General features: G+C 42.5%; 3 protein-coding genes across 4 annotated transcripts in view; 2 read left to right on the top strand and 1 right to left on the bottom strand.

Annotated features, from left to right (window-relative positions):
- INPP4A (inositol polyphosphate-4-phosphatase type I A) overlaps window positions 1-7,909 on the top strand; it is a 165,684-nt gene extending 157,775 nt beyond the window's left edge. The window contains exon 26 of the mRNA XM_050755048.1: window positions 6,270-7,909. Coding sequence (XP_050611005.1) covers window positions 6,270-6,423 — 154 coding nt within the window. The 3' untranslated portion in view covers window positions 6,424-7,909. The remainder of the gene's footprint in view (window positions 1-6,269) is intronic.
- Window positions 1,475-25,775, bottom strand: part of LOC126934347 (cytochrome c oxidase assembly factor 5) — a 521,053-nt gene continuing 496,752 nt past the window's right edge. The window contains exons 2-4 of one of the 2 annotated variants that reach the window (XM_050755187.1): window positions 8,294-8,486; window positions 3,927-4,010; window positions 1,475-2,852 (exon numbers count right to left, since the gene is read on the bottom strand). In XM_050755187.1, coding sequence (XP_050611144.1) covers window positions 2,811-2,852; window positions 3,927-4,010; window positions 8,294-8,392 — 225 coding nt within the window. In that variant the 5' untranslated portion in view covers window positions 8,393-8,486 and the 3' untranslated portion in view covers window positions 1,475-2,810. Of the gene's footprint in view, window positions 2,853-3,926; window positions 4,011-8,293; window positions 8,512-25,775 lie in introns of those variants that run through there. The other variant, XM_050755186.1, reaches the window with a different exon arrangement.
- UNC50 (unc-50 inner nuclear membrane RNA binding protein) lies at window positions 8,533-24,102 on the top strand. Its single transcript, XM_050755159.1, has 6 exons — window positions 8,533-8,712; window positions 9,737-10,020; window positions 10,757-10,877; window positions 22,173-22,312; window positions 22,398-22,499; window positions 22,859-24,102. The coding sequence occupies exons 2-6, from the start codon at window positions 9,741-9,743 to the stop codon at window positions 22,882-22,884; spliced, it is 669 nt and encodes a 222-aa protein (XP_050611116.1). The 5' UTR covers window positions 8,533-8,712; window positions 9,737-9,740; the 3' UTR covers window positions 22,885-24,102.

The raw sequence follows: 25,775 nt of genomic DNA on the forward strand, positions 1-25,775 counted from the left end.
GTGAACGCACTCAACTCTGTTGAACTGTACACTTAAAAATGGTTAAGATAGTAAATTTTATATGTATTTTACCACAATTAAAATTTTAAAAATAGATTGCAAATAAAGGCCTGAAAAATTATTTTTAAAATGAATCACAGACTTACATTTAAGAGGTAAAACTGTAAAACTCTTAAATGAAAAGAATAAATTTCCATCAGCTTAGATTAGGCAATGGTTTCTTAGATACACCAAAAGAAAAAATAAATTGTAATTCACCAAAATTAGAAATTATACTTCAAAGGATACCATCAAGAAAGTGAGGAGACAAACCACAAATTGGGAGAATCTGTGAATCACTTATCTTTAGGCGACTCATATCTACAACATACAAAAAACTGTTACAACAGTAAAAAGAACTGAACTGAAAACTGGACTAAGGACTTGAATAGATGTTTCTCCAAAGACATACAAATGGCCAATAAGCGCAAGAAAACATGCTCAAACATCATTAGCCATTAGAGAAATGAAAGTCAGAATCTCAAGTGGATAGCACTTCATACCCAGTAGAATGGCTATAATCAAAACATGAATTATAACTGCTGGTGATGTGGAGAAATTGGAACCCTCAAAGATGGTTGGTGGAAATGTAAAATGCTACAGCTTCTGTGAAAAATTTTGGCAGTTCACCAAATGTTAAAGTTGGCCAGGAACAGTGGCCCACGCCTGTAATCCCAGCACTTTGGGAGGCCGAGGTGGGAGGATCACCTGAGCCAAGAGTTTGAGACCAGCCTGGGCAACATGGGGAGACCCTGTCTCCACAAAAATACAAAAAAATTAGCCAGGCGTGATAGCACGTGACTGTGGTCCCAGCTACTCAGGAGGCTGAGTTAGGAGGAGCCTGGGTGAGACTGCAGTGAGCTGCAATCATGCCACTGCATTCTGGGCAACAGCAGAGACCCTGTCTCAAAAAAAAAAAAAAAAAAAAGTTGGAATTATATGACCCTATAATTCTGCTCTTACGGAAACATATGCTCATGCAAAATTTGTTCACCATTGTTCATAGCATTAGTCATAATAGCCCAAAGTGGAAACAGACCAAAGTGTGCCAACTGATGAATGGATACATAAAATGTGGTACATCTATACTGTGGAGTATTATTCAAAAATAAAAGGTAATGAAGTACAGATAGATTCTACATGGGGATGAGCCTTGAAAACATGGTAAGTGAAGCCAGTCACAAAAGGCTACATGTTATATAAAAAGTGGATTAGTGGCTTTTAGAGGCTGAGGGGGAAGGGAAGTGACTGCTAATGGGTACAGGTTGCTCTTTGTAGTGATGCAAATGTTCTGGAATTAGTGGTGATGGTAGCTCTGTAGATACAGTATAAAAACCACTGAACTGATAAGTTTCAGAGTGAATCTGATGGTATGTGTATTTCTCCAAATAAAGCTCAATAAAGCTGTTAATAAAGATGAGAGGGCTTTATAATATACATTTTAGAGTTGTTTACTTTTATTAATAAAAAGTTATATCACTTAAATATGTATACAGTGAAAAAATCCATGACTATCCCTTTCCCAGTGAAAAGGAGTACACTCAACAGACCTTTGTGATATTCTGCAACAATGACCCATGCTGGGGTGGAATTCTCACTTTTTAGTAGAACCTTTACAAACTCAAGTGAGCTGTACAACACCCTGACTGCTTTAACTCCAGTGAACCATGGAGGTATAAAGACGCTAGGGTTGTTTGTGATTCTTCAATGCCAAAAGTAAAGTTGGAAACTTGGATTCCTGTTTGACTCTACTGTATTAAGTGATCAGAATAAAATTAAGGCTAATTTTCAACCACTTCATGGTTTTCATTCTTGCTTTCTATAGTGAACATCTGTTGTTTCCACTTGCTCTAAACCCGTTTCCTTTTGGGATTCAGCTCACTGCTCATCCATGTGATTCTGACAGGAGTCAGCAATGACAGCGCAGATAGCCCAGGCCTGGCCAAGATCACAGGCCCCCATCCCCTTTTCCATAGGGACTGGTCCAATGCAAGGGCAGGTGATCCTGGGAAGACCAGAGTCCTTTTATAGGATTTGATTTGTGAACCCTGAAAAAGGAAGTTCTCTCTCTCCCTTTTGAATCATGGATCGTAAAGATGTGGGCTTGGAGCTCACACTGGCCCATTATGTAGAGAGGGCCAGCCTGAAAATGAAACCAGGAAACAAAAGCAGTCCGAAGATGATGGTAAAGAGCCTGGGCACCACAATGTGGGGCCGAGCGCCAGCTACGCCTGTGGATTCTGTTGAGGTGCTGAGGTTATTACTTCAGTGAATCACAGCACACATGAAGTATTTTTTCTCTAAGGAATCAAACACAATTTATTTTCGAACTAGACAGGAAAAGACTGAATAAAGAAAAAGTTCATCCTAAACTTTCCCAACAGACATCTGGATGGGCTCCATGTTATCAACTCTGTCAGTCACATCAGTGGCCTGTACAAATTGTGTAATTCGATTGAAGAGTCAAGTTTGCAAATAACAGTCTTTCCATTCTCTGTGCTTTAGAACAATTCTCAAAACACATTTATTATGCTGCCAACCCGTAACTGTTCAATTAGGTTTTTCTTCTAAAAATAACTTGGATCAAGAGAATCATTTACTTTATACATATTCAAAAACAGAACTCATCCATTTTCGTCAGCGTTCCATGGAGGGGAAATCTGGTCCAACCAAACAGCTATGGTAAAAAGTATGTTTCCTGTTTTGGCTTATTTCTGTTAATGACCAGAGAAAATATCTGTTGTCTTCCATCTTGGCTTCAACGTAATGTATCAATATCCTTTTCTTCCTCTGAATCTTGCTCTGTTATCCAACTGAAAATAAATATACAATTAAATCAAATTTGGTACAATATAATTAATTAAACACCCCTTACTTTGGTAAGGGTATCACTGTATGAGAGAAATAAACCAGTTATTAGCAAAATCAAAAAGGCAATGACATCAGAACTACCAAGAAAAACCACAGTAATGAAGATGGCACTGACAGGGCGCGGTGGCTCACTCCTGTGATCCCAGCACTTTGGGAAGCCGAGGCAAGCAGATCACCTGAGGTCAGGAGTTCAAGACCAGCCTGGCCAACACGGTGAAATCCCATCTCTACTAAAAAAAATACAAAAATTAGCTGGGCATCGTGGCAGGCGCCTGTAATCCCAGCTACTCAGGAGGCTGAGGCAGGAGAATCTCTTGAACCCAGGAGGCAGAGATTGCAGTGAGCCAACGTCGCACCATTGTACTCCAGCCTGGGCAACAGAGTGAGACTCTGTCTCAAAAAAAAAAAAAACAGCATCCTTAGGTCAAAGTGCTTTCTTCCTTTAATGGGATGATCTTATTTCTGGTTTTGTACTTTTCTCCAAGAAAAGGGTCTCAGTTTCCATTCCAAAGATCTCCGTAGATCTTCCAAATCAAAGAAAGTCAGAAAGAACCCCAGAGATTTGTAATATCTTTTTAGGCCCTATTTCTACAATCCATCCCTCCAAAATTCAAACACAGATACGGGCATTTTCTCTTAGTCACATAAGGCACAAGTGTATACAGCTTAGAGCTCCACACGAGAGGTTTGTGGACACTTGCCAACCGAGCTGAACTCGAGAGTGGCCAACAGGAACTTTTACCCATATATACCTGCTGAGACTTCATTCTCACCCTTTCGGAAATGCATGAAGTTCAGCAGCTGTGGCTAGCACGGTGACAGAAGAACATAAAAATGAGCTGTGGGTTTTCCTGAATGCTACCTAACATTAACCCACTGGAGTAAGAACTATTATCTACATCCTTTTTTCCAAACCATATCACTGCAACTCATCTATAACTATTAAGTCATTCATATATTTAACCTCCACATAGCTAATTTTTAGCATAAGCTTTTAAAAATCTTTAACCACTTACCATTGATCTTCTACACTCAAAAAATGCATATTTTAAAGCGCTGCAGTGTCCTTCCTTCAAACACTGCCGAGGGGATTTTCCTTCCTATGACAGACACATAAAACAATATAAACACCTTGGAAATTTTCTCACAAAGTACAAAATACTTGTCCTGAAAACAGTCCTTTTTTAAAGTGTTAAAAGAGGAAAATAGAGAGTTATGTTAGAAACAGTTCTTGACCATCCTGGCTAACACGGTGAAACCCCGTCTCTACTAAAAAATACAAAAAACTAGCCAGGCGAGGTGGCAGGCACCTGTAGTCCCAGCTACTCGGGAGGCTGAGGCAGGAGAATGGTGTAAACCTGGGAGGCAGAGCTTGCAGTGAGCTGAGATCTGGCCACTGCACTCCAGCCTGGGTGACAGAGTGAGATTCCGTCTCAAAAAAACAAACAAACAAAAAATCTATTTGGGCTGTTGGTGCCTAAAGAATGAAAAAAAAATGTAACTTGGGAACTTTAAGGACACTGTTGAATTCTTGAAAACACTGGTTTCCATGGGACACTTTTCCTTAAATTGTTTATATTAATATCTAGAAAAGGATACCTTCATTTCCTTATGGGTGAAATGTGTGAACTGGGTACCCTAAAATCAGAATATTTTTAGTGTCAGTACGAAACACTTTACATAGCTAAAGTGTATGAGGCGGGCTAGAATACTACTTAAATAGAAATGTGGCCCATTCATGCACCAGGAAAAATGTAACCCAAAGCTCATATGCTCTGCATAATCAGGGATTTTCCCTCAAGCAGATTTTGACTCTGCAACCGCATCACTGCAGCCACTCCCCAGAACCTTTATGTTCCAAGTGCCAGGCACACTCCGCTAGTTTTTACTATGAAAAGCTACAGGGTAGTATGTCTGTGGTATTCCTGTCCTCCAGGATCCTGGCCACCTTCCAGTCTGTATGTCTGCCTGGGTCCTAGATATCAAATGTCATCTACACCAGTGACTCTCAAAAGTGGATCAGAGTCGCAAATTTCCTTCCTCTCCAAACTCTGCAATTCTGCTGGCAGGATGCCTTGCCCACATGAACAATGTGAAGGCAGACAACAGACTAACCATACAAAAGGTTGTAACTATAATTTATAAGCTGATGCCTCTTCAAACTGTATCTAAGAAGCTACCTTTTTCAAAAGCTTTCAACCTATATTGCCAACTGCCTGGGGTAAAAATCCATCTAGATACACTAAAGCTAAGAGACAGTCATTCGTCATCCACTCCACCCCAAATAACAGACTGCTAGCTGTCTGCTCTTCCTTTTTATCCAGCATATGACTGGGTGAGAATCTCCTGGACACCCTTGCATTTAGCTGTGGTCATGTGACTAAGTTCTAGCCACTGGAATGTGTGAGAAACAGGCGTAGAACTTCTGGGTTGGTCTTTAAAGAGGCTTGCCCTCTTCCTCACTTCACTCCATAAGGTTGCCGGGCCTGATGATTGCAGTCTTGGACCATGAATATGAGAGCAACACCCTATTTCCTATATTTTCCTATTTTCACAGCACAGAGTCACAAGAATAACAGTGTCTGTGTCCATGGGAGATTGAGGGAAATGACCAGGCCCTGATTATAGGCACAAGAACAAAAGAGAAAGTTCTCTATCTTATTTAAGCCACTATTATTCTGGGTCTCTGTAACATGTGCTTGAATCTGTATTTTAACTAATACACTCCCAAGCTTTTTTGCCTTCTGAGGTCAAGATTAGTCAGTGCTCTCAAACATGGCTGTGACCAAGAACCAACCTAGGAAAGAAACTTTTAACTTATTGGGGGTGGGGTGAGGGCAGCGGTGGAATCTGTACTTTTAAAAAGCCACGCCACTTCTAGGTGATTCTGATGAAGAGTCAGCAGGTCTAGAAGCTGTTAGTGGAGACAAAGAAGATATCCTGTGATGAGTGAAGTTCCTCTGGCAGAATTTCATTGTCCTGATCATCCAGGAGTCATTAAATCCTAAGAAGTCTCTTCAAGAGATGCCTTTTGAATCTGCTTTTTCCCTGCTTCCCTCCAGGCCCACTGGAATTTACATCCTTAGCATTACCCTGAGTTTCTCTGAGGCCCTCTAACTCCTTGACAATCTCCCAAAGCAGCATCTAGAACTAAATACATGTTGATGTTGAATTTCTCCCTAGAGTGAGGTGCTGCAGGTTTCAGGTGGACTGGCAAGAAGAGACTACAGCACCAACCTGCCCTAAGATCAGATTAACCTTTTTATTCAAGAACTTAAGAAATCAGAAATTTCCATCATAAGTAAGGTTGCCATAGAGCGCAAGCAAAGACCTCAGCAGAGCTTTCCTTGGTCTTTCAGAGTCCCCAGTGAGGAGCGGTCGGCAGCAGCTGCCAACAGACTGGAGGAGATGGTTCTGGACCTGCAAACCTCTTCACTTTTGCCCTTTTACACTCCAGCTGAAGTCACCATTCAGAATGAATTTAACACAACCTGTAAACGAACTTCCATCTAAAGAACTGTTTATAAGCATCACATTTTCTGGCTGACCAAACTGAGCACTGGTAAGGCCACATTCAATGGCGGGAAAAGCAAAGTCTGTACCAGCTGTCGCGACCACAATCTCTACCTACAGCATTCCAGCCAAACGGCCCCGCTTTCTACACTGCAGAGGCCATGTCCCATTCGTCAGTGTTTGTTCCCTGAGCCGGAGCCTGGCACTCCATACATGTTTGCTGTATCAACCGCTGCAGAAAGCCAGCTTGGACTTCTCTGTGCTGCTGCTATTGTCTTCCGCTTGGACTTTCTTTCCTCAGTCCTACTCGGTGTACTTTCTTCCCTTGACTAATCAACGTGGCCTTCCGTGCTGAACGTCTAGATAAAATCCAGTCTCCTCACTCTGACACACGCGCAGGCCTTCACACCTGGCTGCAACCTTCCCCTCAGGCTTCTCTCGCATTCCCGTATTGCAGGACGCTAGCTCCTCTGGGCCCTCCCACGTCTCCCTGCCTCTGCACTTGCTGTTCTTTCAGATCTTCCCCACAATCACAACAGTTCCCACTTCTTTACTTGATAAACTGCTATTCAACTTTTAAGACTCAGCTCAAATGTCACCTCAGAAGATTCCAAATTCTGAAGCAAAATCAGATGCTCTCCATTGGGCTAAGGCACTTTTTTCCTCAAGATCTAGTCATTAAACACGTTTAATAAATGCTTACAGTATTATGGCAGGAATTTAGACTCTTAGATGTCTATTTCTCCCATGACACCAAGCTTACATGGATAGTGACTGCAACTGATTCATCTTCGTTATAACCAGTGTCAGGCACCATGCCTGCCACTTAAGAGGCATTTACCAGGAGCTGGCTGAATGGCAGCACCAGTGAATACGGGGCAGAGGGGACACAGCCCCGGACAGGGGAGCCTGAAAACAGCGGTACCTCAGTTTCCTCATTTATATAAGGAAGTTGGGCGAGATAATCTCTTAAATTTATAATAACTCAAGTTTTACTAGACCTTGGGAGGCGAGAATGGCCGACTGCTAAAATCAGTGAACCAAACATAAAATTGTGACTCGGCAGAAACACTAATACGGCCCTATAGTGGATGTCCATTTGGGGGTAATCTTTTCTCTGAAATAACAGCAACTTTCTGGAACTACATCTCCCAATGCAAAGATAACCGCACACAATTGAATGCCCTCTGGTCGGGCCTCTGTAATTGGAAAAGGCACTTGTGGTTTATTTGAGCTCTAAAACCAGAACCCAGGTCCACTCTGAACCTCACTACATGCCTCAGTGCATTCCGAGAGGGTGCTGAGGAGACCTGTGTCTGTAGTAGGGGAGTGAAGTAAGAGCGTAGGGGAAGCAAGATACCAAATCGTGAAAACATGGAGTTGCTTTATTTTTACAACTTAACATCCAAGAATGCAGAGAACTGTAACTCAGAAACAAATTCATATCAACACAAGGCAAACTGAGCACACATTCAGTCACAACTGAACGGGCAGGGGACACGACTGGCCAGGGCAGTGTACCAGGTTTACGCAACTCTCTGGAATCATTAATTCTGCAGATCATCATTTCTAGGCAGGCAAGAAACCTGGCTTATTCTCCTTTATGTCTCCAGAACCCGGCAGAGTGCTAGCATGAACTGAAATGGGTTAATCTTTGCAAAAACCCGACAGGGTGGGTTTATCGTTATCTCCGATTTAACCCCACGGGGAACTAGCTCAGCGGATCTGCGCACGTTCAGTGAGCCCGAGCTGTGACCTCCGCCCGGGATGGTTAACTCCAACCGCCGCCGCGGGCGACCCGCTGCCCTCCGCCGAGCCGGGCCTCCCCGGGGCAGGCGTCGTCACCACCGGGAGCGCCCGGCCGCGCTACCTGGACCACACAGTCCGACTGCAGCAGACACTCGCCCAGGTCCTCCTTCAGGCCTCCGCACGCGCCGCCCTCCAGCTTGTCCTCGTAATACTTGGGCATGACGGCGCTTCCCGTCCGCTGCGGACTCTACTTTCTTCCACTGCAACGGTGGCGACCGGATCGGGAGCAAGCGAGGCCCCAGTCTCAGCGGGCCGGAAGCCAGCGGCAGTAACTTCCGGCGGGCCGCGGCTGTCGGGCCGAGAACTACGGGGCCGAGAGGTGGCGCGTGCGCGACGGAAGTGGGTGCGCGTGACGGGGCGCGCCGGAAGCGCCGGCTACGTTGCGGGAAGGGAAGCCCGCCCTGTGGCGGCTGGGCTCGGCTGCTGGGAGGAGGTGGTGAGCTGGTTCGGACGCGAGTCGAGGCTGTAGCAGGATTCCAGGTGAGGCCTGAGGACCGCTCTGTCCTCCCGCAGCCCGGGTTCGCGCCGGGGGCCATTTAATCCCGACAGCTTGCGACCTGATATCACTGCGGCCTGACAGTGACCATGTCGGCGTCCGGCCCCTCGGCCGGCGATAGAGTTGCGGATAAAATGAAAGGACGCCCAGTTACCTTTGCATCATAGATAAAGAGCATTTAGTATTAGCATGGCCGAAATGTTGCGTGGGATGTAGGCGTTCTAAAACCTTATTCGTGGCCTGTCTGAACTCCACACGGAGCTGGGCATTCTGTTTTTATTTGCTAAACCTGGCGGCCGTATCCGCGGCCCCGGGCAGGGAGGGAGCAGCTGGGCCCGGTCAGGCGCTGCCGGCGTCCCGGGGGCCTGCGAAGTGGAGGGGAGACGGGCAGCCGGGCAGTGGCCGGCGCTCCCCGGAGCTCGGACCGGTTGGACTGGACTCCGACGCTACCGCTCCCTCTGCTAACCTATTCCGGATGTAAAACACTAGGGATCGGAGTTTTGCTTGGTTTTTAATCTCATTCTAGTGACCGAGGAGCTTGCTGGCAGTGCGCTGATGGATCTATGTGAATAGGCCATTTGTTTTACCTTTTCGGTAACACTGTTCTAACCGGCTGAAACATTGCTTTCTTAGGCATTTTCTTAAAAGCTTGGTGGTTAAGAGCACGGAATTTCGAGTCAGATTTGGAATCTTGGCTCTATCACTCTTCTTGGAGTCATGGGGCTGTCACATCATCCCCGTCTCTGTAATGGTAGCTGCCCCTGGATATGTGTTATTAAGTGATTGAGAAGGGTGAGCTGTTGCCCTTGCCTGAGGTTGCAGGCTGCGGTTCCCAAGCCCCAAGCCCCGCCTCAGAACCAACTGCATTTGCTTTTGACTCCTGGCCTTTCTCTAGGGTTGGGAAGAACATGGAAAGTGACCTCCCTGCCAAGTAACTCAGAAGAGGGGTGCCTGTAGCCAAAAGTTTCTTCAGCATACGTGTAAAAGAAATGTTTTTCTTCCATCTAGGAAGATGTTACCGAGTACTTCAGTGAATTCCTCAGTGCAGGGGAACGGAGTCTTGAATTCCAGGGATGCAGCAAGACACACAGCCGGAGCGAAACGCTACAAATATCTGAGAAGGCTTTTCCGCTTTCGGCAGATGGACTTTGAATTTGCTGCCTGGCAGATGCTCTACCTGTTCACATCCCCACAGAGAGTTTACAGAAATTTTCATTATCGAAAACAGACGAAGGACCAGTGGGCCAGAGATGACCCTGCTTTCTTGGTCCTGTTAAGTATCTGGCTCTGTGGTAAGTGGTGTTTGTCTGAGACAGAATTGAACGCTTAGCGTTTCTGATTAGACTTTTTATTTGTTATAAATGTGTTGTGGGTCAGAATCTGGAAATATTGGAAACTATTTCTCCTTTTTACTGAAGCCTCAAAAATCTCACAGGAAAGAAAATCGTAGTCTTGGTTCTACAGGTCCCAAGCAGATACCAGAGTAAACTGTTACCCTAGGACATTGCAAAGCAGGGGACAAAATTCACTCCATATCTTTTCAACTACTGTGAACCAGTATGCAGCTGACTGTGAAAAGGAATATGAAACTGGAAATTGCATTTCAGTCAGGCAAATCCAGAGTGAGAATTGTAAAAGTATTGATGTGAACCTGAGAAACTGAAGTTCTCCAATTCCATAATGCAAGGGTCTCATTTACCTGTAGGGTGTTGAGGTGGGTAAGATATTGAAGTTTACAGGGTGTTTTGCACCTTAACTGGACTTAAGGTATGTTAGTGCCTTCTCTAGACTGGCGTTCTAAATACTGAGGCCACCGTGGTGAATCAGCCTGGCAGGGGCCCACCTCAGGAAACTTCCAGCTCTCTCAGTGGCCACGCTTTGTTCCAAGGTGGTGTTCACACATCTTGGGAGTTTTGTGTACAGACCTGTCTCTCCCACTAGCCTGGGCATCTGGAGGGCAAGGGATGTGTTCTGTATTTCCAGAACCTAGCCGAGTCCCTAAATGAATCTTGTGAATCTTTCTTTCAGTGTCCACTATAGGATTTGGCTTTGTGCTGGACATGGGATTCTTTGAGACAATAAAGCTTCTCCTTTGGGTTGTATTCATAGATTGTGTAGGCGTTGGTCTTCTGATAGCAACTTTAATGTGGTAAGTACCATAACTTTGGTTTTTCAGATACTGTTGTAGCATCTCCATTTGTTTGCTTCAGAGCTACAGTGGCAGCAGATGGAAATTGAAACCAAGGTAGAGTCACTGAATGATCGATTTTGACTGCCAAGATTATTACAATTTGCCCTCCTGTGTTGCCACCTAGATCAGAAAATAAAGACTGGTTTATATTGTCAAATATAGCAAATAATTGAAATAATTATGTTTTGAACCCAAAATATCTGAGATAGGTCTCAATTTAGAAAGTTTAGTTTGCCAAGTTTAAGGACACGCCGGTGACACAGCCTCAGGAGGTCCTGAGGACATGTGCCCAAGGTGGTCGGGGCACAGCTTGCTCTTACACATTTTAGGGAGACTTGAGATATCAGTCACCATGTGTAAGAAGTACATTGTTAGCCGGGCACGGTGGCTCAAGCCTGTAATCCCAGCACTTTGGGAGGCCGAGACGGGCGAATCATGAGGTCGGGAGATCGAAACCATCCTGGCTAACACAGTGAAACCCCGTCTCTACTAAAAAATACAAAAAACTAGCCGGGTGAGGTGGCAGGCGCCTGTAGTCCCAGCTACTCGGGAGGCTGAGGCAGGAGAATGGCGTAAACCCGGGAGGCGGAGCTTGCAGTGAGCTGAGATCCGGCCACTGCACTCCAGCCTGGACGACAGAGCCAGACTCCGTCTCAAAAAAAAAAAAGAAAAAAAAATGAAAGTGGGGAAAGCAGGTTATAGTTCGATCAGAGACAAATGGTTGCATCCTTTTGAGTCTTTGATCAGCCTTTCACTGAACACACAACTTACTTGTGAGAGGCAAGTACAGGAATAGTCATTTATGCCTTAGTCTGGCTCAGTGAGTCTGCATTTTTAGATGAACAATGGGGCAGAGGAAGCAATCAGATAAACACTTGTCTCGGGTGAGCAGAAGGAGGACTTTCTGTCCCACACCTGTAAAGATAAGCTATCTTAGGAATAAAATAGGAGGCAAGTTTGCCTGACACGGTTCCCAGCTTGACTTTTCCCTTTGGCTTAGTGATTTTGGGGTCCCGAGATTTATTTTTCACATACTAACAAAATCCCTGGTTTTGCAAAAATGTTACAGATTGAGCCAGTTCTGCTTAAGTTGTCTGGATGATAGCATGGTTTTCTGCATTTGTCAGGAGGGACCACTTCTTGATATTCATTGCGTTTAAATCCATTTCCATCTAAAGGGTTATTTTGTGGAATCTTACTTTGAATCTTTGCATTAAATGAAGTATACTTGAAAAAGAAGGATTTTTTTTACAACTTCTCATGCCTTCCTACTGAGAATAAAACTCTCTAACCCTCACCCCCCTCTGTCTCTCTGTCACACACACACACACACACACACACACACACACACACACACACAGGCTTTGTCAAAAGGGTTCTCAGTCTGACTTTGGTTGATTTAACAACAGCAGTGTACTGAGGACAAATCTGGTGTTTAAATCCTTCTGTGTGGTTGGCATGCTGGATGAAGGGCAGGGGATGTGGCCAGTGATCTCAGTGGAGGACCAGTGGTTGAGTGGGCGTGGTGGTCATTGTAGTGAACATTTCAGTTACAGAGAGACCTGGGTCCAAATGCCAACTTAGTTATCTGTGAAACCCCCCTTTTTTTTTCTTTATTATTATACTTTAAGTTCTAGGGTACATGTGCGTAACGTGCAGGTTTGTTACATATTTATACTTGTGCCATGTTGGCGTGCTGCACCCATCAACTCGTCAGCACCCATCAACTCGTCATTTACATCAGGTATAACTCCCAATGCAATCCCTCCCCCCTCCCCCCTCCCATGATAGGCCCTGGTGTATGATGTTCCCCTTCCCGAGTCCAAGTGATCTCATTGTTCAGTTCCCACCTATGAGTGAGAACATGCGGTGTTTGGTTTTCTGTTCTTGCGATAGTTTGCTGAGAATGATGGTTTCCAGCTGCATCCATGTCCCTACAAAGGACACAAACTCATCGTTTTTTATGGCTGCATAGTATTCCATGGTGTATATGTGCCACATTTTCTTAATCCAGTCTGTCACTGATGGACATTTGGGTTGATTCCAAGTCTTTGCTATTGTGAATAGTGCCACAATAAACATACGTGTGCATGTGTCTTTATAGCAGCATGATTTATAATCCTTTGGGTATATACCCAGTAATGGGATGGCTGGGTCATATGGTACTTCTAGTTCTAGATCCTTGAGGGATTGCCATACCGTTTTCCATAATGGCTGAACTAGTTTACAATCCCACCAACAGTGTAAAAGTGTTCCTATTTCTCCACATCCTCTCCAGCACCTGTTGTTTCCTGACTTTTTAATGATTGCCATTCTAACTGGTGTGAGATGCTATCTCATTGTGGTTTTGATTTGCATTTCTCTGATGGCCAGTGATGATGAGCATTTTTTCGTGTGTCTGTTGGCTGTATGAATGTCTTCTTTTGAGAACTGTCTGTTCATATCCTTTGCCCACTTTTTGATGGGGTTGTTTGTTTTTTTGTTGTAAATTTGTTTGAGTTCTTTGTAGGTTCTGGATATTAGCCCTTTGTCAGATGAGTAGATTGCAAAAGTTTTCTCCCATTCTGTAGGTTGCCTGTTCACTCTGATGGTAGTTTCTTTTGCTGTGCAGAAGCTCTTTAGTTTAATTAGATCCCATTTGTCAATTTTGGCTTTTGTTGCCGTTGCTTTTGGTGTTTTAGATATGAAGTCCTTGCCCATGCCTATGTCCTGAATGGTATTACTTAGGTTTTCTTCTAGGGTTTTTATGGTATTAGGTCTAACATTTAAGTCTCTAATCCATCTTGAATAAATTTTCATATAAGGAGTAAGTAAAGGATCCAGTTTCAGCTTTCTACTTATGGCTAGCCAATTTTCCCAGCACCATTTATTAAATAGGGAATCCTTTCCCCATTTCTTGTTTTTCTCAGGTTTGTCAAAGATCAGATGGCTGTAGATGTGTGGTATTATTTCTGAGGACTCTGTTCTGTTCCCTTGGTCTATATCTCTGTTTTGGTACCAGTACCATGCTGTTTTGGTTACTGTAGCCTTGTAGTATAGTTTGAAGTCAGGTAACGTGATGCCTCCAGCTTTGTTCTTTTGACTTAGGATTGTCTTGGCGATGCGGGCTCTTTTTTGGTTCCATATGAACTTTAAAGCAGTTTTTTCCAATTCTGTGAAGAAATTCATTGGTAGCTTGATGGGGATGGCATTGAATCTATAAATTACTTTGGGCAGTATGGCCATTTTCACGATACTGATTCTTCCTATCCATGAGCATGGTATGTTCTTCCATTTGTTTGTGTCCTCTTTTATTTCACTGAGCAGTGGTTTGTAGTTCTCCTTGAAGAGGTCCTTTACATCCCTTGTAAGTTGTATTCCTAGGTATTTGATTCTCTTTGAAGCAATTGTGAATGGAAGTTCATTCATGATTTGGCTCTCTGTTTGTCTGTTACTGGTGTATGAGAATGCTTGTGATTTTTGCACATTTATTTTGTATCCTGAGACTTTGCTGAAGTTTCTTATCAGCTTAAGGAGATTTTGGGCTGAGACAATGGGGTTTTCTAAATATACAATCATGTCATCTGCAAACGGGGACAATGTGACTTCTTATTTTCCTAACTGAATACCCTTTATTTCTTTCTCTTGCCTGATTGCCCTAGCCAGAACTTCCAACACTATGTTGAATAGGAGTGGTGAGAGAGGGCATCCCTGTCTTGTGCCAGTTTTCAAAGGGAATTTTTCCAGTTTTTGCCCATTCAGTATGATATTGGCTGTGGGTTTGTTATAAATAGCTCTTATTATTTTGAGATACGTTCCATCAATACCGAATTTATTGAGAGATTTTAGCATGAAGGGCTGTTGAATTTTGTCAAAGGCCTTTTCTGCATCTCTTGAGATAATCATGTGGTTTTTGTCTTTGGTTCTGTTTATATGCTGGATTACGTTTATTGATTTGCGTATGTTGAACCAGCCTTGCATCCCAGGGATGAAGCCCACTTGATCATGGTGGATAAGGTTTTTGATGTGCTGCTGGATCCGGTTTGCCAGTATTTTATTGAGGATTTTTGCATCGATGTTCATCAGGGATATTGGTCTAAAATTCTCTTTTTTTGTTGTGTCTCTGCCAGGCTTTGGTATCAGGATGATGTTGGCCTCATAAAATGAGTTAGGGAAGATTCCCTCTTTTTCTGTTGATTGGAATAGTTTCAGAAGGAATGGTATCAGCTCCTCCTTGTACCTCTGGTAGAAATCAGCTGTGAATCCATCTGGTCCTGGACTTTTTTTCATTGGTAGGCTATTAATTATTACCTCAATTTCAGAGCCTGCTATTGGTCTATTCAGGAATTCCGCTTCTTCCTGGTTTAGTCTTGGGAGAGTGTAAGTGTCCAGGAAATTATCTATTTCTTCTAGATTTTCTAGTTTATTTGCGTAGAGGTGTTTATAGTATTCTCTGATGGTAGTTTGTATTTCTGTGGGGTCGGTGGTGATATCCCCTTTATCATTTTTTATTGCGTCTATTTGATTCTTCTCTCTTTTCTTCTTTATTAGTCTTGCTAGCGGTCTATCAATTTTGTTGATCTTTTCAAAAAACCAACTCCGGGATTCATTGATTTTTTGGAGGGTTTTTTGTGTCTCTATCTCCTTCAGTTGTGCTCTGAGCTTAGTTATTTCTTGCCTTCTGCTAGCTTTTGAATGTGTTTGCTCTTGCTTCTCTAGTTCTTTTAATTGTGATGTTGGAGTGTCAATTTTAGATCTTTCCAGCTTTCTCTTGTGGGCATTTAGTGCTATAAATTTCCCTCTACACACTGCTTTAAATGTGTCCCAGAGATTCTGGTATGTTGTATCTTTGTTCTCATTGGTTTCAAAGAAACAATGAGAAGGTTTCTGCCTTCATTTTGTTATGTACCCAGTAGTCATTCAGGAGCAGGTTGTTCAGTTTCCATGTAGTTGAGCGGTTTTGATTGAGTTTCTTAGTCCTGAGTTCTAGTTTGATAGCACTTTGGTCTGAGAGACAGTTTGTTATAATTTCTGTTCTTGTACATTTGCTGAGGAGTGCTTTACTTCCAATTATGTGGTCAATTTTGGAATAAGTGTGACGCGGTGCTGAGTAGAATGTATATTTTGTTGATTTGGGGTGGAGAGTTCTGTTGATGTCTATTAGGTCTGCTTGCTGCAGAGATGAGTTCAATTCCTGGATATCCTTGTTAACTTCCTGTCTTGTTGATCTGTCTAATGTTGACAGTGGGGTGTTGAAGTCTCCTGTTATTATTGTATGGGAGTCTAAGTCTCTTTGTAAGTCTCTAAGGCCTTGCTTTATGAATCTGGGAGCTCCTGTATTGGGTGCATATATATTGAGGATAGTTAGCTCTTCCTGTTGAATTGATCCCTTTACCATTATGTAATGGCCTTCTTTGTCTCTTTTGATCTTTGATGGTTTAAAGTCTGTTTTATCAGAGACTAGTATTGCAACCCCTGCTTTTTTTTGTTCTCCATTTGATTGGTAGATCTTCCTCCATCCCTTTATTTTGAGACTGTGTATGTCTCTGCATGTGAGATGGGTCTCCTGAATACAGCAAACTGATGGGTCTTGACTCTTTATCTAGTTTGCCAGTTTGTGTCTTTTAATTGGAGGATTTAGTCCATCTACATTTAAGGTTAATATTGTTATGTGTGAACTTCATCCTGCTATTATGATATTAACTGGTTATTTTGCTCATTAGTTGATGCAGTTTCTTCCTAGCCTCAATGGTCTTTACATTTTGGCATGTTTTTGCAATGGCTGGTACCGGTTGTTCCTTTCCATGTTTAGTGCTTCCTTCAGGGTCTCTTGTAAGGCAGGCCTGGTGGTGACAACATCTCTAAGCATTTGCTCATCTGTAAAGGATTTTATTTCTCCTTCACTTATGAAACTTAGTTTGGCTGGATATGAAATTCTGGGTTGAAAATTCTTTTTTTTAAGAATGTTGAATATTGGCCCCCACTCTCTTCTGGGTGTAGAGTTTCTGCCGAGAGATCTGCTGTTAGTCTGATAGGCTTCCCTTTGTGGGTAACCCGACCTTTCTCCCTGGCTGCCCTTAACAGTTTTTCCTTCATTTCAACTTTGGTGAATCTGGCAATTATGTGTCTTGGAGTTGCTCTTCTCGAGGAGTATCTTTGTGGCATTCTCTGTATTTCCTGAATTTGAATGTTGGCCTGCCCTACTAGGTTGGGGAAGTTCTCCTGGATGATATCCTGAAGTGTTTTCCAACTTGGTTCCATTTTCCCCCTCACTTTCAGGCACCCCATCAGACGTAGATTTGGTCTTTTTACATAATCCCATACTTCTTGCAGGCTTTGTTCATTTCTTTTTCTTCTTTTTTCTTTAGATTTCTCTTCTCGCTTCATTTCATTCATTTGATCCTCAATCGCTGATACTCTTTCTTCCAGTTGATCGAGTCGGTTACTGAAGCTTGTGCATTTGTCATGTATTTCTCGTGTCATGGTTTTCATCTCTGTCAATTCGTTTATGGCCTTCTCCGCATTAATTATTCTAGTTATCAATTCTTCTACTCTTGTTTCAAGATTTTTAGTTTCTTTGCGCTGGGTATGTAATTCCTCCTTTAGCTCTGAGAAGTTTGATGGACTGGAGCCTTCTTCTCTCATCTCGTCAAAGTCATTCTCTGTCCAGCTTTGATCCGTTGCTGGCGATGAGCTGCGTTCCTTTGCAGGGGGCGATGCGCTCTTATTTTTTGAATTTCCAACTTTTCTGCCCTGCTTTTTCCCCATCTTTGTGGTTTTATCTGCCTGTGGTCTTTGATGATGGTGACGTACTGATGGGGTTTTGGTGTGGGTGTCCTTCCTGTTTGTTAGTTTTCCTTCTAACAGTCAGGAACCTCAGCTGTAGGTCTGTTGGAGATTGCTTGAGGTCCACTCCAGACCCTGGTTGCCTGGGTATCAGCAGCAGAGGCTGCAGAAGATAGAATATTGCTGAACAGCGAGTGTACCTGTCTGATTTTTGCTTTGGAAGCTTTCTCTCAGGGGTGTACTCCTCCCTGTGAGGTGTGGGGTGTTGGTCTGCCCTAGTGGGGATGTCTCCCAGTTAGGCTACTCAGGGGTCAGGGACCCACTTGAGCAGGCAGTCTGTCCGTTCTCAGATCTCAGCCTCCGTGTTGGGAGATCCACTGCTCTCTTCAAAGCTGTCAGACAGAGTTGTTCGCGTCTGCAGAGGTTTCAGCTGCTTTTTGTTGTTGTTGTTGTTGTTTAGCTGTGCCCTGTCCCCAGAGGTGGAGTCTCAGTTGAAAATGCAGAAATCACCTGTCTTCTGTGTCGCTCGCCATCTGTGAAACTCTTAGTCCCAGTCTCTTTATTTTGTAAAATTGAGTTAACTATTTTGTCCAATTTTTGAGAGAATTATGTTATGAAAAGTACCTGACACATAGTTAAGTGTTCAATATTTGGTAGTTACTAATATTTTAAGCAAAACTCTGCAACTATAACTTCTGATGATACCAGCCTTTTTTTTTTTGAGATGAAGTCTCACTCTGTCACCCAGGCTGGAGTGCAATGGTGCAATCTCAGCTCGCTGCAACCTCCACCTCCCGGGTTCAAGCAAATCTCCTGCTGCAGCGTCCCTGAGTAGCTGGGATTACAGGCACACTACCACCACACCCGGCTAATTTTTGTACTTTTAGTAGAGACGGGGTTTTGCCATGTTGGCCAGGCTGGTCTCGAACTCCTGACCTCAGGTGATCCTCCCACCTCGGCCTCCCAAAATGCTGGCATTACAGGTGTGAGCCACCACGCCTGGCCAATACCACCCTTTTACAGGCGTAGCTCAGATATGCTAGTTCCATGCCAGACTACTTCAGTAAAGCAAATATCGCAGTAAACTGAGTCACAGAGATGTGTTGGTTCCCAGTGCATATTAAAATCATATTTACACTGTACTGTAGTCTTAAGTGTACAGTAGCACTATGGCTCTATAAAGCAATGTACAGACTTTAAAATGCTTTATTGCTAGAAAATGCTGACACAGAGACGTGAAGTGAGCATATGTTGCTGGAAAAATGGCACAGGAATACTTGCTGGACATAGTTGCCACAAACCTTCAATATGTAAAAATGAAAAAACTGCTGTATCTCTGAGGTGCGGTACAGTGCAGTGTGATAAAATGATATGTGCCTGTATTTTTCTTTGTAACTTCTGACTAGTACAGCAGAACTTTTGTATATGCTAGTTAGCCAATAAATGCTGTGCACTGTTAACATAAATTCTAAAATCTGGCCTAGAATTAATACTAATGTAAGTCACATATTCATTACCAAGAGATTCATGAAAAACAAATGGTGTATTTTGAAATTTCAATAAATAAGACTTTCAAAGGAATAGTTTCATAATAAGCATTCTGCCATGAATACAGTAATTCTGGAGGCCACTGTCTTAGTCTGTTCTCAGCGCTGCTATAAAGAAATATCTGAGACTGGGTAATTTATAAAGGAAAGAGGTTTAATTGACTCACAGTTCTGCATTGCTAGGGAGGCCTCAGGAAACTTACAATCATGGCGGAAGGCAAAGGAGAAGCAGCCACCTTCCTCACAAGGTGGCAGGATGGAGTGAGTACAAATGGGGGAAATGCCAAATGCTTATAAAACCATCGGATCTTGTGAGACTCACTGACTATCACAAGAACAGCATGGGGGAAGTTATGTCCATCTGGCCCCACCCTTGACATACGGGAATTTCAGAGATCACTGTTCAAGATGAGATTTTGGGTTGGGGACACAGCCAAACCATATCAGCCACAGAAACCAAATCAACCTGGAGATTAGCACTTTTCATGTGAGTCTGTATCATAGTTCGAATTAAATAGAAAGGGATTCAGTGTAGTTTTGAGAACCTATGTTGTGTGAGGAACTAGAAGGAGAAATGACTGCATGTAATGATGACCATCACAGATGTATTACTGAAGCCAGCATAAGGAGGTGGTTTGTGGAGATGGGGAATAGTTGACTCCTGGCACCAGGAATTGCAAGTGCAGAGGCATAGAGGTGTGGAACAGCATGCTAGGTCTGGGAGCATAGGGTGACACCGAGTGACTGGGGAAGAGATGTGACTACAGAAATTGGCCTTAATGCCATTCAGGAAAAAAATTGGACTTTATCTCATAGACTGCATGTTTGGGTTGGGGGCAGAAGGAGGTGGGGAGGTTTGAGGCTTTGAAGTAAGGAAATAATGTCAAACTCACACTTTAGGAAAAATCTTTTCCATGGCAGTGGAGGAGGCAAAAGTTGGAGTAGTGAGTGGGCAAGGCTGGATACACTTGCAGAGGTCTGCGTAGGAGTAGAGGCGGCCCAGATAGTATGGTGGTGATGGGAATAGAGAGGAGAGATGGATTCGAGAGCTTCCTGAGATAACAAGGTATGAGGAGGATCAGGAAGGGGGAGTAGGTGGGAGGCTCCTTTGGGATGGCCTGCAAGGTTTGGCCTTGGAGGACTGAGGAAGCAGCAGGTGCAGATGAAGCAGCCCTTGATGGCCTGTTGAGTTCAGGGAACTTGTTGAAGAGTGGAAAAGGTCAGTAGACACTGAGGTTGATGACTCTAGACCTAGAGGCAAGAGTCTGGGCCATGATGAGCCTCTGACTGGCGTTAATATGGAGCTGGGAGGTGAAAACCACAGTGCCTTGGAGTGCTCTCAGAAGGCACATCTGTCTTCTAGAGGAAAGACTCTCACTGAGGCCAGAAGCTTGGAAAGTGCCCATTTGGGATAAGCAGGGGAATAGGGGCAGCAGAGAACTTCTGCTTTCATAGAGGGTGCTCTTGGGGAGTGAGCTACATGTTGAGTCCATACAATTTGAATGGCACACATTCTTGGCTAAAAAGGAAACTGTCTTGGTAAGCTCTAGTTTGTTCAGTATTGTTTTGGCATTTTCAGATAACTAAATGCAAGAACTGTTACCATTAGTATTGTACCATGTTTTTCATCTGTTTATTTTTCATTTTTATCCCCAGTGTCAGAATAGTATATTCTTAATTGTATCCTTGAGATGAAATGAAGTGATACATTAAAAAGTACATTGAATTTCCAATATATGTTTATAATACAACTTTTGTTGTTTGAAGATCTACTTTTCTATTACTTGGATATTTTACTTTTTATTCATCATTGAACTGAAAAACTAGTAGGCCATGTTGCAGAACAGTGACATACGCTTGAATAATTGTTCTTACGGCTGGATGTGTCACTCTTCCTAACTGCTTCTTACTATTTCATCCTCCTCTTAATAGGGGTCTTGGGCCTTGGGCCTGTTCATTATCCACATTTTTTTGGTGACATGATTCAGGCCCGTGGCTTTAAATATTAATATCATCTACACACTGATGAGTTTATATCTCCAGTTTGGACTTGTCCTCTAAACTCTAGACATGGCATACAACTTCTTACTCCATACTAGTTGGCATCTTCAACATAACAGGTCCAAATTCAAACTTCCGCACACTCCTTCCCACCTCAGAACCACTCTTCTCACAGCCAGCCCCACCTCAATTGAAGGCGGCTCCATCTCCATCTTCCATTTGTTCAAGGCAGAAATCTCTCAGTCATCCTTGAGTCTTTTTTTCTCATACTGCACATCCAATAACGTCGGGGGTCTACCTTCCAAGTATCATGTGTGCCACATCTTAGCACCTCCACTGCCACCAGTCCCTCTGCTCATCTCTTCCTTGCTGTAGCCTTCTAACTGGCCTCTGCTTCCAGTGTTGTCTCTCGAGTGTGTTCTCAGATCAGCCACCAGGGAGGCTCTGTCAAGGCATTTAAGTCAAATAAGGCTTCTCATTTCACCAGGAATAAAAGCCAAAGATTGTAAAATGGCCACAGGCTCCATGAAACATGGAGTCAAACATGGATCCTGTGTGACCTGATGTTGGACCCAACCCTGTTTCTTCTCTGACTTCATTTCTTGCTTTTCTTTCAGCACATTGGTCTTTTTACCATTCCTCAGACCTGCCAGGCACCATCACTGTCCTTGGGTCTTTACCCAAATGTTACTTTATAACCCTCATATGTAAAATTGCATCTCAGGTTTGTATTCTCCACATTTCTCTACTGCTCTCTCTCTTTCCATAGTACCATCTAACATATTTATCCATGGTCAGTCTTCCTTCCTAGGTGGAAGGTAGGGATTTTTGTCTGTTTTGTCTACTGGTATAGCTCTAGAATTTAGAATGTCTGCCACATAGTAAGTAAACATTTACAGAATCAATTTTATTATGAAAGAAATTTTAATTTTGCTCTTAGGTTCATCTCTAACAAGTATTTAGTGAAACGACAGAGCAGAGACTATGATGTGGAATGGGGCTATGCTTTTGATGTGCATCTCAATGCTTTTTATCCACTCCTGGTCATTTTGCATTTTATCCAGCTTTTTTTCATCAACCGTAAGTAGCAGTTACTTAGAATATTATCCAAGTCTTCACTGCATGCATTGGTGAAGGGACTCATGGTCTGCATCTCTTCTGGCAGATGTTATCCTGACAGACACATTTATTGGATATTTAGTTGGAAACACCTTATGGTTGGTTGCAGTTGGCTATTATATCTATGTCACTTTCCTGGGATACAGTGGTAAGTAATTTTTTAAAATGTTTTTGGGTGAGAACATAGGAAGAGGGGGAAAGTTGTAACAGTAATACTAATAGCTTGCTTTTATGGAACACTTACAGGCACTGTCCTAAATATTTTATGTGCATTATCTCATTTAATCTTCATAATTACACAGGTTTACTTGTTTCTGGTTTTCAAATGAGGAAACTGAGGCACAGAGATTAAGCAGCTTACCCATGGTCATGCAGCTAGAAAATGGCCTAGCTGGTATATAACAGATTTTATACTTTGAAGGAGCCATGTTAAACCATACTGGTTATCTCCAAATGACTTGCAGGAATCCAAGACCATTCGCTCCTCCTCTTCTCCCATGCTTTCAGGTTGTGGGTTACCAGCCGGAGGGTAGAGCGAAGAAAGGTGGGACCCAGAATCTTGTTACACAGGTCTATGAACTGAAGTTCTCTAAAGCCTTTGGAGTCATACTTCTCGCCCCCTTTTTAGTTTTCTCGATTACCGTATGGTTCTGTAGACGATCACAGAAGATCGGGCCCAGCATTTATTGTCCTCAGGACATGTTTGCAGATTTACTCTTAAATCCTGTTGTCAGTTCATTTTTCTTAATATGAATGAGGAACATTATTTTTCATTTATGTTAAGAAATGATCTCCATTAAATAAAGCCAAATAAAATCTAGAGACTGCACTGTATGTTTCTTAGCCCTTCCTTTCCTGTTACTGTGGATGGTTAGGGCCTAACTGTAAATACAGATGGCTTTGACTGTGCCTGGCTCCAGAGTTGTTCCCACCCCCATTCTCTCCCCCTTCGGCTGGTTGGCCAGGGAACACTTAACGCCTTCATTGTAATGCTTTGTTTGGGGAGTGCTTTCTCTAGTCCAGGGGAGATGTTTGTGCCATTTCTAATGAATTTTGAAAGTGTTTTGTGATGAGAACACTGCAGCACTGTGGTTTCTCTAAGTGGTTATTTGCACACTGCTCCTAACTCCTATACCACTTAGAATAGTTGGAGTACAGCTCAGTTTCTGTTTAAGACCTTCCTGTATGAGAAATACTCAGGTCAGGATGCATGGGGTAGGCCCGCCAACTAACCAGTGACCAAGAAACATCAGTATTTGGAGCCAGATTTTTTGAGTTTCAGTTCTTTTCTGAAGCCTGGGCTACTAGTTGAGCTCACACCTTCTTCAAGTGAGGGTATAATGCTTTACACTGGAAAATCTCAAATAGCTAAAAGATATTTTCCTGTATCATCCATCTCTGTACTTGAAGTTGGACTCCTAGAGGCTTCTGAGGCAGTCACAAGTTTAAATTCACCACTGTTTTCATGAATATTTGTGATATTTCTCCCTGTTAACCTCTCTTGGTCCAGTGTATGTCCCACTCAGTCTCTGTGCTGAAATAATTCCTCTCCTAGGTTTCTTCCCAGCCCTAGACAAGAAGGAAACAGCACAGAGGGGTTGGGAGGAGTAGTCTAGTTCTGGGTATAAATAGCATAATCTTACTGATTCAAAAGATGGATTCCCTTCCACCCCACATGTTGAAGTAAGCTGTCTTTCAAAATGTTCATTAGTCATAATTTTTTAAAAAAAATCAGTTTGGATTCCTTTCTTTTCCAGCATTGCCATTTTTGAAAAATACAGTAATTCTTCTGTATCCATTTGCACCTCTGATTCTGCTCTACGGGCTGTCCCTGGCACTGGGATGGAACTTCACCCATACTCTGTGTTCTTTCTATAAGTACAGAGTGAAATAAAAAAAAGTGAGAATATTCAATCATAACTGTGTCAACAGTATTGTGAAGTGATCATTTCTTGTAAAACTTGTAAATAAACTATCTTTGTAGATATCTTAAAGGTGTAAAGTTTGCAAATTTGAAGAAATATAAACACTGTGGTCAGGTACATTCCTTAAAACTAATTAAATGTACATTTCTGTAATAAATATTTTTTAAACTAAAGCATGTGTGTTCACTCTAATATTTGCAAACCTAAGAGCTACATGTAAAATGCTAAGGGCATGGGGAAAACATGTAAAACAACATGAATTAAGTATTTTTGAAAGAGTATCTAGTTGGAGAACAAGGGAATAATCATCCAGCCCCATCTCTCTCCTGTTGACAAAAATGCATAATCTCCATTTCTAATGAGCTGTATTTTAAATATTTAGATAAGCCACATGATCCCTTCTAACCTTCAGAATCCTCTTTAACCTGTAGTATCCCTCAAACGGGGGTCACTGTACACTTCAGGCCCTAAGCATCATTAGTAGCATTTTCTACATTAAAAACTTACTAGCCCCTAAATATTTTAGATCAAAGAGGCCCAGGTAGCTACTCTTATTTTAGGAACTGTATAGTGCATATAATAAAGTGAACATCAGCATAATATTCGTCATCACTGTCTTCACAGTAAGGCTTTTTTTCCCCCTTTAAAGACTTTACAAAACCCAAATAAAGAATCCACTCTCTTTTCTAACTGAAAATGGGTAACTAGTATGTATCAGTGTTAAACAAAATTAATAATAAAATACTACTCATTAAGTTTCACCTGTTTTTATTAGAAGGAATCTTGAATTCAACATGGCTTTTTAAACTTCTTTATTTCAAATACACATGAACGGTCGTGGCACAGAAAAACAGTGATGAAAGGCACAATCAACAGGACCAGTTATTAGGTTTTCAATTATAGCAGCAAATCTGAAAATAAATAATCTTCCTTTAAAAATCCAACAAGTACCTAAAATATTACTACAGATACGAATCATTCAGCCAATGAAGACATTTTAAGGAAAATATATACAATACATTTAAGGAAAAAAAAAAAAATCTGGTACAACCTGGCAAGGAGATTCCTCAGGCAGCTTCTCTAAGGGATGCTTCCAGAAACATCCCCTAATGCAAAGACAACCTTTCCAAAGTGTTCTGAATGGGACACTTCGGTTTTTTCATTCCATAAATGAAACACAGTTGTTATACTATGCTGATTTCTAAATCTTTCTTAGAAAACATTACTGCCTACACTGAAATGAAAAGTATCAAATCTACTGGCAGTGCATCTTACAGTACTGTCGATAGCAGCCATTTTTAAGGCTCAGAGAATATGTCTTCAAAAGATATTTTCACCAAATTTGAGCACACACTGAGCATTTCAAATAAATAATGGAATTGCTAATCAAGCAAAAGTACCAAACCCTTGGATCCAGGACAGTTTGCTAATTACTAACACAATGAAACAGCTAGGAGCAAGTGACACATAAAATAGCCTCCCTAAAGTCCAAGAGTATT

This window comes from Macaca thibetana, chromosome 13 (assembly GCF_024542745.1).
Source record: "Macaca thibetana thibetana isolate TM-01 chromosome 13, ASM2454274v1, whole genome shotgun sequence".
NCBI classification, from domain to species: domain Eukaryota; kingdom Metazoa; phylum Chordata; class Mammalia; order Primates; family Cercopithecidae; genus Macaca; species Macaca thibetana.